This window comes from Simochromis diagramma, unplaced genomic scaffold (assembly GCF_900408965.1).
Source record: "Simochromis diagramma unplaced genomic scaffold, fSimDia1.1 OVJJ01000816.1, whole genome shotgun sequence".
In the NCBI taxonomy this organism is placed as follows: Eukaryota; Metazoa; Chordata; class Actinopteri; order Cichliformes; family Cichlidae; genus Simochromis; species Simochromis diagramma.
The window spans coordinates 15,454,769-15,472,642 of NW_024386908.1; the positions used below are offsets into that span (position 1 = coordinate 15,454,769).

The 17,874-nt window shown below is 40.6% G+C and overlaps 1 protein-coding gene across 2 annotated transcripts; it reads left to right on the forward strand.

The window, feature by feature from the left end:
- The first annotated feature begins 325 nt into the window (after positions 1–325).
- On the forward strand, positions 326–16,278 carry LOC120735887 (endosome/lysosome-associated apoptosis and autophagy regulator family member 2-like). 2 transcript variants are annotated; one of them, XM_040035654.1, is made up of 22 exons: positions 326–605; positions 5,297–5,417; positions 5,493–5,682; positions 5,787–5,934; positions 6,713–6,802; positions 6,887–6,992; positions 7,074–7,223; positions 7,476–7,564; positions 9,046–9,226; positions 9,886–10,014; positions 10,482–10,572; positions 10,679–10,781; positions 10,960–11,097; positions 11,238–11,510; positions 11,607–11,780; positions 12,214–12,403; positions 12,779–12,875; positions 12,960–13,061; positions 13,198–13,324; positions 13,797–13,975; positions 15,454–15,616; positions 15,845–16,278. In XM_040035654.1, exons 1-22 carry the CDS (start codon positions 474–476, stop codon positions 15,911–15,913), a joined length of 3,042 nt encoding a protein of 1,013 aa, XP_039891588.1. In that variant the 5' UTR covers positions 326–473; the 3' UTR covers positions 15,914–16,278. The 2 variants fall into 2 exon arrangements, with proteins under 2 accessions (XP_039891588.1, XP_039891587.1); XM_040035653.1 differs by having other exon boundaries at positions 328–605; positions 15,842–16,278.
- Positions 16,279–17,874: the final 1,596 nt, after the last annotated feature.

Below are 17,874 nucleotides of genomic sequence, written 5' to 3' on the forward strand. Positions count from 1 at the left end.
GAAATTATTTGTACATGTATTGTATTTTAAATTATAATCTTTTTCCATCAGATGCAGATCTCATTATTCAGATTAATGATTAACTCTCTTCACTAACTAATATTCAGAGACATTTATTTTAAGATCGTACACAGTTTTACTGAGAGAAAGGACACCAGTGCACTGCATATATTTTTAATTAAAAAATAATAATAATAACTACACATTGTAAAACCCTGGAGAATAAACCCAGGATAACGGTGTTGTGATAAAAACTGAGGATCATAGGACATAACAAGACAGCTTTAATTTGAAAACCTGTACCGGAAACGATTTTTATTATCAGCCTATTGACGCTGTTGTGGGTGGAGGAGGGGAGAATGGGTGAGACAGGCAGGCGGGAGCATCAATGACAGGGACTCTTCTTGTGCGGCCCGCTTCGAGTACGCGGCTCCAGGCAGCGGACACCCGGCGCTCTGTGACCCGGACTGAGGATGAGGGAGCAGGCGTGGGCCTCCCGGTCCCCAAGCTGCAGCTTTTTACTCAGCATCACCACCACCATCATCATCATCGCCGCTCATACATCATCAGTTAAAGGCGCCGGAGACCTGCGGCCGTGTAATAAGGTGAGCGCCTGTGCTGTCGTCGTTATTATAACTATAATATCTGCTGCTTTTTAAAACACAGATCCCGCTCCGCTTTGCTTTTTCTTTATCCTAGAATAAATGATCAGGGCAACAAGTCAAAATGGCCATGCATGCAGGAGTAAATGTGCCGAATAGATTAAGATAAAATAAAAAAAAATGAAGATGGATTAAAAATACAAAAATAAATAAAAACAATGTAAGGGCTGCAAGTCGTTTTGCTGCTTTACATTGGCTCGGCTCAGCTCGGGTCCGGATGTATGTGCGCCTCGTCCTTCACGTCGCTGATCGGCTTAAAATGCCGTTCATGTTGACTATAAACACCCTGCTGGAATCCTTCTCTCATCCCCTTCAGAGCAGCCTCATGCCGGCCAGCCCGACCGGGATTACTCGCTGAGGAGGACAGAGAAAGGCTGCTGGCACGGTTCGCTCTCAACCCTGTAAGGATGACTTGAAGGAATACAAGAAGAAGCTTTTTGCCTCTAGATGGGGAGATTTTCATGCCAGGACAGATACTCTGTAAATGAAAAAAAAAATAGCATTATCCTTATGGTCACTAGGGGGCGACAGCTGTGATTGAAAATCGAAATCCAGTTATAAAGAAATGTGTGATCCCTGCGCTCGGCAAACACTTATAGCGATTATTTATGGACTCATTTGCTATTTTTTTGTAATACTGAACAGATCGAACTCTAAAAGTGCCTTGTATTGTGAGATAAATATCCTGCAATATTAAAGAGAGAATGGTGAAAGGGGGGAGGAAGAACTTTCTTTTAACAGGAACAGCAAAATGTTAGCATAAATTTATCATAGATAAATATATATCCTTATCATTGAAGATTAGACTCTGTATAACATGTATATGACAACAAAAATGTCATATGGGTTAAAAAAACAAGTTTATTTTGTTTGTTAAATCAGGGTTACTTATTTAATATCCTTCTCTGTGAATACACTCCTGCATTTTATGATGTCCTGCCTTTACCTGGTCCAGAGAAAAGCTGCTAGTTATGAACCACTTGAGTATTTAAAACAGAAAACAAAAGAAAATAAAAATAAAAAAGTTAATAAAGTGCATGAAAATAATAGAAAAAGAACATTTTTATGACTTTTATTTTATAGTTTTCTACGTAGCTAATCCTAGCTAACATTATCCTGTTAGCTAGATAACTAAGTTATCAGTTACAGCAAACACTGTGGCAGTCACAACTCCATATGATGTCAGACAATATAAATAAACTCTAAATGTTCTGAAAGCTAATATATATATATATATATATATATATATATATATATATATATATGTTTTAATCATATATATATATGATTAAAACAGGAAATAACAACTACTGATCATTAACCGGATCGGTGTGCATGTAAATTCAAGCATAGTTCAACTGTGCTATTATTTTCGAGGTCACAAATTAAGTTTAATGGCCACTTACTATAATTTCCTATTGAAATGCACAGTATAAGAGTGTTAGTGAACCTTTCGTCTAACTGTTGGAAAAAAATTATAGAAGCAAATGTCTCTAAATGGTAAATAAAAATGTTCCACATCTTAATATAACTCAATAAATAAAAAACTAATTTCTCATCAGAGTTTGAATTCTGGGTAATAAAACAGGATCCAGCCTGTGTTAAATAACAGTTCACTGCCGTCAGTTTATAAAATCAATAAAACCTACCGCACCCTGCATCAAGGAGCCGCTAAGCCACTGGGAGCAGTTATCATTATTAGATTAGATGAGATTCAGCTTGATAGCTGTCACACAAAACATGGAAATACAGCATTTAAAGAAGTTTGAAATGTCTGAACAATGGTACAAAATGAACATTAGTCTAATACATGACGGAAAACATCAGCAAAGTCTTGATCCCCGTTTCCAAGGAACCAGACTTTCTTATAATTTTTTAAGGTGTAAGAAATGTTGAGAAACAGTTCTCCTGTTTTTTAAGCTTTTTCAACATTCATCTTTGTACATTGGCTGCTTTTTCACTCATTTTCAGTCCAGTCCTTGTACCTGACCTTTTTTTTGTTTGTTGAACCTGTTAACACTGACCTATGAAACATTCAAGAGCACAAAAGGCACCAAACTCAAGGGGTGAAGCATAACACCCCTTGAGTAGGGGTGTCTACTCATAACAGACAACAAAGAACTAACTTTAAATGTTATCTTTAGGCACTTTGTTATCAACAGTCTGTCATATAAACATATTGGTTCCAGTTTCTGTAGTTGAATGTATAAAAAAATGTCAACTATGACATATTTTGATCCACCAACCAAAACCATCAGGGAATCATCTGGACATGGAGAAAATGAATGGGGAATTTTACTTCAGGAGTCAGGGCCATTAAAAAAGCGGGCACTGACAAGTTGATTCCTTATGTTAGCCAACAATAGCAGAAATAAGGGATAAACTGTTGAAAATGGTGACTAAACATCATGTTAGGCAGGGAAAAAATAAAAATTACTGGTGGTTTAAACACTGAGTGTAGATGTACATCAAAATAAAGCATGAGAAGTGGTGTTACTGAGGGGGTCTTTACATCACATGAATGGGCTTTCTGGGTAAGTCAGATGAAAACGGTTGGAAACCTGACTGAAAAAGCATAAACAGTAAGCGGTCATATAACAGCTGTGTGCTGTTTTCTAAAGATGACCTTAATACAGCTTCAGAAGTTTCCAGATGTTTTTTTCTGCACTTAAAAAAATACATTGTTAGAGAGATTAGCGTCCTATCAAATCCTCAAACCTCTGCTGTAAAGAGGCACTGAATTTTATCCCGTCCCTGCTCGCTTCCTTCCATCAGTCTCCATGACAACCGGCGTGAGTCACCCAGGAGACCAGCAAAAGGCATTAGCCTGTGTTTTTTTTTTTTATCAGTGTAACCTTTCCCCCCACTGTCAGCACATTAGCCCTCTTTGTGTGCAGAAACACAGAAAGGTGAATCTGAGCGCAGGTGATGCTGCTGCTCGCACGGCAAAGCCTCAGTTTGAACGTTTGCTGGCGTGTTTGTCGGAGGGGGTGCGGCATGAATGGCCACGTTTGTCACTGCGGCGAGGTGATTAGTCATTTAAAAGAGCTCGGGCTTATCTGCACCACACACACACATCTGACATCTGAAAGCCATCGCTCTAGCACCGATTGACTCTGTCAGGTTTATCGCTGCAATTGTTTCAGTTTAATTAGCTGCTGCTCGGATGTCAGCCGGCGCTCAGCTGATTTGTTTGTCCAGTTGAACAGCAGGATCGAGGGAGGAGATGGAGATCTGCCAGAGCGAGGCTTTGGACTCAGAGGAAGTTGCTTTAAAAATACAAAGAATGCTTTTCTTTGGGTTTTGTTGTGCTGCCGCCACTATTAATGGTTTTCACACTGATTAATTTGTGGAGTGGTCACCATAATGTGTGAAATTCAAAACTATAAGCTAGTATCACTCAACAAGTCCAATATCAGCTGATGCATGGACAGCTGGCTGGACACTTGACTTGTTTCTGAAATGGAAAACAGGTGAAAACACATGTTACTAATTCCATTAATCAAGTGTAATTTCTGTGACTAGTAACACCCAAGTTTACCTTCTATTTCACATCAAAGTAGCTGCTGTGAAATACTAATAGGTGGTATAAAAGACACAAATGAGCATGCCAAAGATAAACCTGATTTCATATATTAAATGAACTTCATATTTTATTCAGTGCGACTTGAAAAAAGCTAGTGACTGACACAAAAAAGTCACCGGGAAGGTTTTTATTTGGAGCTACAGATCAATTCAGGTTCCCCATATGCTCTTATACAACAGAGGTTGTAAATAGATACATTATAAATAGTATGTAAGACATTTTTTCCATTATTACTTTACCTTTTAGTGCCCTTTAAAATAAAGGGCACTAAAGAAGAGGGCCTGTGTATGAACATTCAGTTCCCTCAATGAGCATGAGGTCACAGCCAGCAGTCCTTTGATAAGATGACCCACTAACACGCTCTTAATGGACCATTAGATGACCGATGGATGGTTGCTGTGGACATCGAGGTCAGCCATCTTTTTACCCTGTAAACGTCTCCATGCTCTCCTTTGTACGACCAGCTTTTGTTGAATGTGGAATCAGCAGCAGAGCAGTGTTGTTAGTGTCAGGCTACACAGGGTCAGCTCTTATTGGGGAAGCTATGTTGTACTGTATGTGTGTGTAGCATGTGCAGGCAAATTAGGCAACATTAGGCAAACAGTGCTAAGGGGAAAAATTTGAAACCACCAGTCATTTTTGGTCCAGTTCAACCTATCCACCAATCCACAGATTTGCTGTTTCGTCCATTAGGACTTTCATTCTTTACTCACACACGTATGGTATTTAAAATGTTGTCTGCCGTGTAGTTCTTGATGACTCTGAAAGGCACAGGCTTTCATCAAGCCTCACCAGGAAAAACGTGAGGTTTGGCGGGTACAAACAACCTCGACCTGATGACGATGCTAGATGAAAACTCAGAGTATCACAAGCAGTGTTGGGATTCCCTCTGAGAAAAATCTAACTCAAACTCAAACCCACAAATATGAACCCTGAGTCAGGGAATCATCAACGTGAAACAGTCTCATCTCCTGGGAACCATGAATGGATACCTTATTGATCTTTCTATCTGCGTGTCTGTGTGTGTTTGTGTGTGTTCATCGTGCAGTCAGAGTACTACTACCAGTACACAGAGTGTGACAGCACAGGGGCACGATGGAGGGTCGCCATTCCTAGGTCTCCAGGCTCCTGCTCAGACCTTCCTCCTCCGACCAGAGGCACTGACTGCTGTGAGTACCACCACAGTGTGTGTGTGTGTGTGTGTGTGTGTGTGCTGTGCCAACACAGCCTCTCTGTTCCCTCAGCCTTCTCATGCCCGGCTGGGAAGTTTTTGGAGATGTCCACGCAGCAGTGCACGCCGTGTGCGGCTGGTTCTTATTCTTTGGGCAGCGGCCTTCGTTTTGACCAATGGGATGCCATCCCTGCAGGCTTCACCAGCTTAGCCAGCTTCCTCGACACCGGGCCGAATGGAGAGGACATTCAGGCCTGTAAAAGGTGGCGCACACAGCATTACCATTACCATGGAGATGGGTATTCATGTATTATTGAATATATAACAAGATGGAGTATGCTGCCGCTGTGTTTTGCTCTCGTTGCAGCTCATCGTGGACGCCGCAGGGCGTGTATCTGGAGTCCAACCGTGACGAGTGCACGGTGTCCCTGGTTTATGCCGTACATCTGGAAAAACAGGGCTCTGTCTCCTTCACCTATCAGTACCCCGACAACAACATCTTCTTCGAGTTCTATGTAAGCACCTGTAACTAAAATAGTGAATAAAACCAAGAGTGTTTTATTTATTGATTTATTGACAATTTAGATTATTAGTGATTGTAAATTGGTTGTAGACGACTACCTGTCTGTAGTGTGCTCGGCCTCTTGCCCAGCTTGGTTGAAGTTGTTTTATTACGGGAGTAACTTGTGTTGCTCATAAACTGCATCCTTGAGAGTGTTGTCAAAAATCTGGTCCAAATCACTCATTTTTAATATGAGATAAGATGAGAATTTCTCATAATTACAGTAGCAAAATGAATAGAGCACCAATAAAAATAAACTATAATAATAATACTACACAATAATAGAATACACTCCACAAAGTAGAAATAAATAAATGTAAACATAAGTATGATTCATTCTATTTATGCTATTAAAAAACTTACATGCAGGACCTTTAAAAGCTTGCTATGAAAGAAGACATTTTTAATTATTCTTACTGGTTAAAGAATAATGAAGGTAGTCAGGAGGCGGCTGAGCTTACCTTTGCACAGAGAAACAGTCATACTGCAGATATTTGTTAGCTGATGAGTTTTGAGTTTGTATGAGCTTGACTTGTTTTTAAGCCTATTTCATACAGATGAAATGTAGTGCTTTAAAAAGTCAAACACAAGGCTGTGCAAGTTTATTCAAGTTATACTCTGGGTGTAGCGTTTGTCCATATCCGTAATGAATTTAATAGCAGGTAATGTTGAAGAAGAGTCATTTTTGCTTGTTTGTGTAGATAATAACCTCTGTGTTAACTTGTTCTCAGGTCCAGAATGAGCAATGCCAAGAAATGGCTCAGACTGACGATCAGAAATGGATAAAAGTCACCAACAATGGAGAATGGGACACACACATGGTGAGCACGTGTTTCTACCTCTGTGTGTGCAAGCTGCTGCAGTATCATGTGATGTGTGGCTCACTGTGTGCACCTTGGCCTCAGGTGAGCCTGAAGTCTGGTACCAACATCCTGTACTGGAGAACCACTGGGATACTGGTGGGGGGGAAGATGGTCAAGCCTGTGCTGCTGAAGAACATCCAAATAGAAGGTAAAAGTTGACCTCCAGCTCACGGCCGGATGCTTTTTGCAGGTGTGTGTATACTTAAAGCATCTCCACACTTTTGTCCAGGTGTCGCCTACACATCCGAGTGTTTCCCGTGCCGACCCGGTTGGTTCAGCCCGACCCCCGGCTCCTCATCCTGCCAGCCCTGCCCCAGCAACACTTACTCTGTGAAAGGGGCGTCCTCCTGTACGCCCTGCCCCGAACACCACTACTCACGTACGTACAGGACGCCCAACAGCACCACAACAAACAGTGTTTACATTATTTCAGTCATAATGTAAACAGTGTAAGCTCTCTCTCTCATGTTTGACATGGTGAACTTACAGTAATAATAAGCTTGCATATTTCCTCTGAGGAGACGGCTAAGGAAACACCTTCCCTCATAATAATAATAGATTCATTTAGTTTTAGCACCTCGTTGGTCTCTGCTGATGCTCATCCTGCCTCTGTGTTTGCGTCCTCTCTCAGACGAGGGATGGCCTGAATGTAAGGTGAGGCCACCGTGCTCGGAGAAGGATTACTTCCAGATCCACACAGCCTGCGACAGCGAGGGGAAGGTCAGCAGCGCTTGCATGTTTCATATTTCTCTCTCTCTCTCTCTCTCTCTCTCTCACACACACACACACACAATGACCTTTTTAAATACACAAGGACAGATATGCATATAAACACGCCCTGTGTCGCACTCATATGCAAAGTCAACAAGGAAAACCAGAGCGAGTGTATATGTGTGTGGGTGTGTGTACCATGTTTATATATCTTTGTGGGGACCAAAAATTGGAATGCTACTACACTTGTGGGGACCATCAGTCTCATATGGGGACAAAATTCCCATCCCCACAATTTTGAGACTCAAAATGTGGTTTTAATGTCGGGGTTATAATCAGGTTATGTTAGGTTTAGGCTAAGGGTTAGGGATAGGGTTAGGTATTATTTTAAGTGGCTAGAGGAAAGCATAATGTCACTTAGAGGTCTTCACTAACATATGAAAACAAGTGTGTGTGTGTGTGTGTGTGTGTGTGTGTGTGTGTGTGTGTGTGTGTGTGTGTGTGTGTTACTGCGACTGTCAGTTTAATACTTGTACAATAATTATCCATTTTCAGAAGTTAAAGCGAATCGCTGAATTCACAAGAACATTTTAATCTCTTTGTGAAGCAGAATTAATTTGTGCTAGACTTAGATCCCTCTGTCACATAGCACCTGTCGGCAAGGCGTACTAATTTATACTTATTAATATTTAATTCAAATTGCATTTATGCAGCACCAAATAACAACAGTAGACATTTTATATTGTAAGGTAAAGACCCAACAGCATGAAAAAAAAAAGAAACCCCTACAATCATATGCTTGGTGACAGTTGGAAGGAAAAACTCCCTTTTAGCAGGAAGAAGCCTTTGGAAGAACCAGGCTCGGTTCTTTGAACATATTTAATATAATGACCAAATATATTAATGAAGAAAATTAAATTAAATATTTTTATAAGCTGGCTTCCTCCGTGCCTGATCATTTTTGTATTTATTTTATATTTGTTTTTAATTGAACTGCTTTAATAGTAACTTTCTTTATTCCTTACTTTTAATCCTTTTGTGCAGCTGGTATTCCTGTATCTAAAATGGTTTCACCTTTTAAATGTTTTACTTACTTTTTGTTTCCTCTCTCATCTCGTTTATTATTTATTATTATTTTTATTTACTTTGTCTCATATTTCTGACACTGCCTGTCATATGTACAGCACTCAAATTTTATACACTGTACGTATGAAAAACCGTGAACGTTTCACACAGAAAGACAGATGTGATTAAAATGTATCATTAAAAGTGTTCGACGGCTCATTTAGTGTTGTAGCAAAAGCAAGTAAAGTCTCTCAGTGTGATAAACAACCCATGAAAACTCAACCTGAGAGGCAGCATGCCGACTGGCTTTTGTAGAAGTGCACCTTGTTACAGGGCAGTAAAAAAATCGCACCTTTGTTTTTTTTAAGGTGTTTGTTTTTGCTTGAGCAGAGTGAATTTCCTGCTTTAAACCTGCTTTGTTACAGACACAGGTGCTGTATCGTTGGGTGGAGCCAAAAATCTGCGTGGAGAACATCACAGGAGCCGTGGAGCTGCCGGCAACAGGCCAGAGAGAGCCCTGCCCTCCCTGCAACCCCGGCTACTACAACAGCAACGACTCCACCTGCCTGCCCTGCCCACCTGGAACGCACTCGGACGGCACCTACGGTAAACCTGCTCACACCTATCTTCACCGGCCTCACCCTGGTGTTGATAAAGTTTAAATCTGTTTTCATCAAACTAAACATCTTTATCGTTTCCACTGCTTCGTGTTCATACAAGAGCTGGTTAGCGATACTTATAAATGCTTTAGAAAAGCATTTAAGGTATAAATACATATAAAATTTAAAGAAGCAGTACTCAAATTAAAATAAAATACAAGTAAAAAATGAAAAATGAGTTTAAAGCAGTACATAACAAACATTTACAAAGCAATAAATAAATGCATGTAAATAGATGTGGCATGCTGTAAACTGCTGCAAACATACTATAACTAATAAAAACAATTACAACAGTCATACAACTTGTACACTTAAGCTGGATCCTGTACTTGCAAATGAACTCTCTTCCAATAAAAACCAAAGTTCATTTAATTCCTTCATTATTCTCCATTCAAAGGCTGGACGTCCTCCCAGCAGTTTAAAAAGCCTCTCCATCTGCTTATATAATGATCACCTCTGTCCATCATTATGAGATGAATTTGTTTAAGATCGACCCGGCTGAAAAGATTGTACAAACACAATTTTGTACCCAGGAGGTAAATGTCATTGTCGTGTCTAAACAGCTTTTATGTGATCTTTGCGTGTGTGTGTGTGTGTGTGTGCCAGCGTGTGCACAGTGCCCTGCAGGTACCGAGCCGGTGTTGGGTTACGAGTATAAATGGTGGAACGTGCTGCCTTCCAACATGAAGACTTCCTGTTTCAACGTGGGCAATTCCAAATGTGACGACAAGAACGGTGAGCACACGGATGCCTGACACATTAGTAGATATATTTATAACAATACTTTGTTTATGTAACACCTTCAGCTGCAGACTTTACAAAGCACTTTGACAGAAAAGTAAAAGCAGAAAATGTAAAATATTAATTTTGCGGTTAATTACAGTAAAATTTACATGAAAAATGTAAACACAGTGAAGGAAACTACAACACTAGCCATTCCCCGTGAATCTAATCACTAAGAGCAAATGCAGAGGTGACAGTGCTCCAAAAGAAAACCAGTTTAAAATGAGTCAGAATGAACACGTCTGGGTGGAAAATGGGCTTTGTGTTGAGCTTGAATTGCGAGCTGAAATCACCTGCAACCACTTTTTACCCATTACTGCTGTGCTAATTGTGGATAATGTTGTAAAACAACCTCTCATATGCTGTCATGGAGAATTACGGAGGTGTAATACGAGTGCATCGCGCCTTTTGCTCCATAGGATGGGAGGTGGCGGGAGATCACATTCGCAGCGGAGCAGGAAGTTCGGATAATGACTATCTTATCCTCAGCTTGCATGTCCCCGGCTTCAAGTAAGTCTGTGTGTGTGTGTTTGTGTACAGAGAAGAAACCAGCCTGTCCTAATGATGACAAACAGGATCTGTGTGTTACTAAATGCGAGTTTGTGTTTGGTGACAGGGTCCCAGCCTCGCTTTCAGGGATGACCGGCAGCGAGTTTGGCCGGATAACCTTTGTGTTCGAGACCATCTGCTCAGCCGACTGCGAGCTCTACTTCATGATGGTGTGTGCCTCTTTGTGTTCATTTCCAGCAGAAGGTGGTAATTAGGTGGCTAACTTTACTGAGTGAGTCAGAATGGTCACGTCTCATCATCGAGGTCTGGTTTATAATGGTGTTCTGCGTGTTACTGCTCAGTTAGCAAATCCTTTGTTTTTGTGTTTTATTGGCACGCCCCCTGCAGGACGTGAACAGGAAGAGCACCACAGTGGTGGAGTCCTGGGAGGGCAGTAAGGGCAAACAGTCGTACTCGCACAGCATGACCAGAAACGCCTCCGTCACGTATACGTGGGCCTTCCAGAGGACTAACCATGCTCTAGATGTGAGTGATTTTCAGTCGTGTGATTTTTATTCATGGCGTCAGCTGTTAAAGCAACGTTATTAAGGCTCTGCCGAGAGTGAGGCTGTCTCAAATATCAAGATATCCAACAAGGAATTGCGGTGGCATGTTTTTGTCTATAGGTCCGTCGTTTCATTGCTGACACGGTGAAGATCTACTCCATCAACTTGACGAACGTGATTGACGGGGTGGCATCAGCGTGCCGTGCCTGCGCTCTGGTACCTCAGAACTCCCAGCGTGCCGGCTCGTCCTGCGTTCCCTGCCCAGCTGGTTTTTACATCGACAGAGACACCAACCGATGCCAGGAGTGTCCCCCCAACACACACCTGGCTGGGCGACAAACCTACGGCCAGGACGCGTGTGTCGCGTGTGGACCAGGAAGTATCAGTAACAAGGTGAGAGACCTGCAGTCATGATACCTCATTCTGGATCATCATGTTTTAGTACTTTTATCCAGTTAAGAGAGATCATGTTTTTCCTTTTTCTTTCAGGAACACTCCCGGTGCTACAGCGACTGCTCCTTCACCCACACGCTGAACAACCGCACCCTGACCTTTGACCTCAGCGCCCTGAGCGATGTGGCCTCGCTGACCATCGGGCCGAGTTTCACCTCTAAAGGCACAAAATACCTTCATCTGTTCAACATTAGCCTGTGTGGCCACGGGGTAATTGACCTGCTTTCTGCTTACATCAGCCTCAAAAACACTTCAGAGATCAGCCTGTGAAGCAAACGTATTTAAAAATCATTTAAATGTTCTTTTGTTCTTTTTATCTTTCACCTGTTTTTTATTGAATGTTTTAAGTGTAAGGGATATAAGAACTGAGTTTGTTTATCTTGTATAAAGTCACCTAAATTCTTGTGATCTAAAAAACATACTGAGAATTACTTTTTAATGGTGGATATATTGAGGTGACCCTGGAAAGGATAAGCGGAAACGAATGGATGGATGGATGGTGGATATATTGTATATTTGACCGTGAGATGAGATGTTCGTGTCCACATCTCATTAGGATGTAAAGCGGTGAAAAATAGATGTGAAAATAATCTGACATTAGAGAAATTATACACTGACAGATTCATTTTGGCGCTGGCTGCAGGGAAAGAGAGCTGCTGTCTGCACCGATAACGTCACAGACGTGTCCAACAAAGACGACCAGAGCGACGCAGCTCAGTTCGTGAACTCAGTGGACAGCTTTATCTGTCAGTCGACCATCATCCCATCGGATGGGCGGGGCTTCAGAATGGCCATTTCCTCGCAATCCATCAGCCTTGCTGACACTTTTATTGGTAAGGGCCTAAACAAGACTTCCTGAGTCACTCACTTTCAACCACCTCCGAGCTTCTTCATATACATACCTGGGAGTTTCACTTAGGGTTTAATTACATTTCTCAAGTCTAGTTATCATATGGAATCAAGTCCCATCAGTGGAGGGTGTCTATTTGTAAAGCCTTAACTGACCAATCAGGTTGGATTAAGAGAATTCTGACGTTTCACTATAAGAAAAACTAATGGAAACAATTTGTGAAACAGATTTATTTGGGACTGACTCGTGAGCGCCCCCTGCTGTACCCCTGGGTGAACAGTTTTAATTGGGTTGGATCACCCAGATTGGTGCTGGTTTAATAGCGTCATGCTGATCTCTCTCCCCTTTGTTTTTTCAGGAGCGACAGTAGACACCGTTCTCAATGGTGTCAGTGCCGAACCAGATCTTTTCCCGGAAAACTCACAGGATGTTCCCGACATCAATTTCTTCTACAGGTAAAAAGAAAAAAGAAAGCTGGAAGCAACAGTCAAATATTTTTGTTGTGTTCAAGTCCCAGATGTGTGTTTGTGTTCCTTCAGTTCAACGCAGGTGACGGCATCATGTGATCTGGGTCGGAGTTCAGTCATCACCGTTCGCTGTAACCCAGAGAAGTCTGAGCGAGGAGAGCTCTCCGTACCCAGGTAGTTGCACGTCAGTGTAGTTTCTGTATAGATTTGATGTTTATTTTTATACTTTGATAACAAAAACATTCAATAACTAATAGGTAACAAATGTACTACTCTTAGCAGCTCTATAACTGATCTGTGTGTTTGACAGCTCCTGTCCAGCAGGAACATGTGATGGATGCACGTTTCACCTCCTGTGGGAGAGTGCCAGCGCTTGTCCACGCTGCACTGAGGACGACTACCACCGGATAGAGGGAGCATGCAAGGGAGGCGTCCAGGTAACTCACACCTTCCCCATACCTCATTTACTTCACAGAAAGTCGGAGCCTCTCATACTGCCTTGCGCACAGTGAGGCAATATCTGCTTTGAATCTGTGACAAATTCATTTGTCATATTCTTTATGACGAGAGCAAAACATCTCATCATAAACATTAACCAGTATAAAACTTTCACACTTTAGCCTCAGAATCAGATGATTTTTGTAAAACCATGCAAAGTTTTACCTTCACATTGTGAGACATTTTCAAGTTAAGGCCCAAAAGTACATTTTTAATTTGCCTCATCTTTTCCAGCATTTTTGAGCCCTCACTACGTACAACATGATTTTTTGCAGGAAAAAATAAAAACAAAACACATTTAAACTTTTATGGTTTAGCCAAAACCAGTTTAATAATGTTTTAATGGAACAAACTGATTTATAACCTGAGAAAACACATTAATCAGTAATGCAAATCCCCTCATGTCAACAGGAAACTCTATATGTGTGGAACGAGCCCAAATTGTGCACCAAAGGAGTGTCTCTGCCTCCCCGGAGCTCCTCCCCGTGTGAGGCCATCGCTCTGTGGCTTAAGGTCGGCGTTGGAGGCGGGGCCTTTGTGGCCGTGCTGCTCATCTCCCTCACCTGCTATTTCTGGAAGAAAAACAAGAGGTAATAAGAGGCACCCTAACAGCAGGCCAATGTGCTCATTAAGATCACAGCGAATTGTTATTAGTGGTCAGAGATGTTTGTCTGTGACAGCAAATTCTTCACCCTGAAGGCACCGGTGACAGTTTTAATGCCCAGCGTTGCAAATCAGTGAATCGTAAACATATTGCAGAGTGAACTCAAAAATCTGTTTGTAACCCTTTATGATTACTATCATCTTGAATGTATTTTAAAGGCTAGCAGGATTGAGAACATGCTTGTGTATGAAAAGAAATAATCTGTCTTTATTATCACCGTAATTGTGACCTCTTGTATCTATCTGTCTGTGCAAATACAGCACACTGAATGTTTGTGTATCATGTGATTAAGGTCACTGTAAGTAGATAAACCAAAGAAAAAGTGAGAATATTTAGTGGAGGGAAAGACTGTAGATTTAACAGTGATTGATTTTTTTTATAAAGAAATTGAATGAAATTTTATTCTAGACATAAGACAAATATTTATAGTTATAGCACAGCCTCCAATCAAGGGTGCGATCCTCGTGTATTTTACCTTACATCATGAATTCATTTGTAGCTAGAGCTTTCACAGTAAAGTTTAAAATTTACACTGGAAATACTTTTCAGTAATGTGTAACTAATTTTAAGTAACGTTTAAGTAACTTTAACTAATGTTTAAGTAATGTTAAGTAGTGCATAATTCCAATATATTTTAGTGGAAAAACAAATCAAATTTCCCTATCTTACACTGTTTATGCATTATATTAGTGTATATCATTGAAGTTCCACTATTGAATTGTCCTCTTATATTACATATAAATATGTAATAAGGGCTGGTCTCCCCTTCCTGCTTAGAAGAAAAAATAAACACCAGCAAACGCTGCAGGGCATAGGCCCAAATTATGTGCTACTTAAAATCACTAACAGTATAATTTGTGCATTACTCCCTTATTCTAGTGTATCCAATGCTAAGTATTTCTATGACTATATAATTACATTGCAATTTCAGATTGAATGTACGGAAATTACTTTTAATTCTAGATTTGTTGCATTTTTAGGGCTTTATTATAAAGTGTTAGGAAAAAGGAAAATCACATAAATATTTCCTGAAAAATTACACTTAACAAAAGAAAAAAGAACGAAGATATTTTCAGTTAAGTGAGAATATGGTGAAAAAATATGGAAAAGTGTCAACAATATCCCACAAAGGAAATTGTCTTAATATTAGGCTTCGAAAATGATTATCATTTGACATCAGTGTAAAAAAAGAAAAGAAAAGAAAAGCAGCTCTGTGAGGGATGAGTAACTGGGCATGAAGGGGGTGACTGAGTACATAAGGGGCGGGATTTTCTCCAGAAAGCTGAGTCAAATAAATAAGTCATGGAAAGAATTTCTGTTTAAAAATACACTCGTACCGGATGCTGTCTGATGTTAAATGATACACTGCCTGATTGTGATTCACACCCTGTGGTCTGTGGCCAGGCTGGAGTACAAGTACTCTCGTCTGGTAATGTCTGCCAACAAAGAGTGTGAGCTGCCAGCTGCAGACAGCTGTGGCCTGGCTGAAGGAGAGGAGCCCGATGACGACGTGGTCTACGCCCAGAAACCCTCGCTGCTGGGGAAACTGCGCGCCATTGCCAACAAGGTGGGCATAAAGTAAATTTTACTTCACGTGTAAAGACTTACCATCTGCATGTCAATTTGCCCTGCAGTTTAATTTATATCACGACTACCCCTGCAGATAAGAAAATGCAGTCATTGGTGCATATGTATGTTTTTTAATTTGATGTATCAGTTGCTAAAGTCATTTTTTACCCTCTCCTCTGTCTCTTTGATTTTACACGTAACATTTCTAATATGTGCGTCTCAGCAGGAGGATGGAGAGAGCAGCGAGTCTGTGCAGTTGAAATCCTCACAGTCTGATCGATGGGTCCTGGGTTAAACTGATGCCAGCAGAGGAAGAGCGAGGCTGGGCTGACACAACAGAGGAACAGTCTGTTAGAAATGGTCTCGCTGTCCACCTCCCTACGTGTCTCTTATAACCTCCTTCATTGTGGGGGCACCTCTACACACCCCAGTTTGAGGACAGTATGGACAATGGCTTTAACTCTTCCACCCTGGAATACACAGGAAGCTCCTGCTTTATCACCATGGATGCTCAACAGCAGTTACAGAGAGAGGAAAACAAGCTTTTAATGTTTGGGGGTTTTTGTATATTTTGTAATTTAATTTGGTATTTTCTGTTAAGAGTCACGTATTTATATTGATGTTATGATGTCAAACCTTTATTAAAGTTCTCTTTGGCTTTGGGGATTTCTGTGTGGATGTTTGGGGTTCACATACAAGCATTAATTATATGACATCATCATCCACCCACTCTGCCTCCTTAACAGACACCTGTTATTTTTAAAGTAGGCTGAGGTCAAGCACCTTTAACACGTAATTTGCATGTATACCTTTGTAATTGGGAGTGAAGGTTAAAAGCTTTTTTTTATTGTATTCCTGACTTAAGGCCATACTTTTATTGTGAGCTTGGTACATGGGTATTATAAATGATAAAGATGGATGTAGCCAGCTTGGTGTTCTTTGGTTCACTGTTATTTATATCACCACAGCAGTCACCTCAAGGTGCTTTATATTGTACGGTAGAGTGCTTAAAATAATGCAGTTAAAACTCCAGCAATCAGGCAACCCCCTATGAGCAAGGAAGTGTTACTGATGTCACAGAGTGAGGACAGCTGATTGCAGGAAGTGTCTCTGCAGCCAGAGGAGTCACCTCCATTTGGCTGTTAGAAAATATACACTTTTTAAAAATCTGTGCGAATTTCTTCATTATTATTATCCGTCATGTTTTGATGGTGTGCTTGTTGATAGGAGTGTACAGGGCTAAACTGATTAGACAGTGCCTCACAGTGAAAATGATTAAAGACCAAAAGCATACTACAAAAGCAACCCAAGACTTTCTCAGGGCAAAGAAATTAGATATTTTTAAATGTTTTTGAAAATGTGGGACTGTGCAATATTTCTGTTAAACCCTTTGAATTAAAGATGAATGTTTGCACTTCAGTCTCACTGTGATGCGTTTGATGACCATTTAAATTCCATTGTGGTGGTGTACAGAGGCGAAATAACAACGAGTGAGTCATGTCCAAAACCCTGTGTAGCTATATACATACATATATAATTTTTTTTTAAACTGTATGTATAACTTAACTCAGTATAAACGTCTTGCATTATTAAATAGTTTTAATCAGTATGGAAATATTTTTTTAAAATAAATTGATATCTGGTCGTTCATACTCTTGTTTGCTGTTAGATGTTGCAGTACCGCTGTTGACCGCTAGGTGAAACAAAACTGTCATCATTGCAGTGTTGCCAACTTAGCGACTTTGTCGCTATATTTAACAAGTTTTCAGACCCCTTAGCGACTTTTTTTCTAAAACAAAGTCGCTAAAAAAAGACGTGAAAGCGCGTATTGCTTTTACTCTCAACAAGCAGCGGGTGCTGTAACGCAGTCAGTTCTTCTTTTACTCTTTTACTCTTATGCTGTTTTGTGGATCACAAGGTTTAAAACTACTTATAAACACACACACACACAAAGTAACTCCACCAGAGTGCCTATTTCGGGTCACTTTTGCCGGTCCAAGCCCGGATAAAGGAGCAGGGTTGGAATTGTGACATTAAAAAAAACAATAATTGCTAAAAGAAATGTAATTTGTAGTTCTAAATAAACTCTAAATGCATTTAGGACGTTTTTTACTCACTTTATGTCTCTTCCACGATGTTATTTCTCTCTCCAACAACATAGGTTACAATTAGATTAGCATGACCAATTATGCAAATTAGGCGATGACGTCATTTAGCGACTTCTAGCGACTTTTAGGACAACCAATAGCGATTTTC

What these genes read in the sequence shown, in the direction of transcription:
- LOC120735887 (XM_040035653.1), top strand. Translation starts at nt 474, where the DNA reads ATGAGGGAGCAGGCGTGGGCCTCCCGGTCCCCAAGCTGCAGCTTTTTA. An exon ending in CCTTGCTGACACTTTTATTG is followed by an intron (nt 12,404 to 12,778) that starts GTAAGGGCCTAA and finishes TTGTTTTTTCAG; the next exon opens with GAGCGACAGTAGACACCGTT. An exon ending in TTCTGGAAGAAAAACAAGAG is followed by an intron (nt 13,976 to 15,453) that starts GTAATAAGAGGC and finishes GTCTGTGGCCAG; the next exon opens with GCTGGAGTACAAGTACTCTC.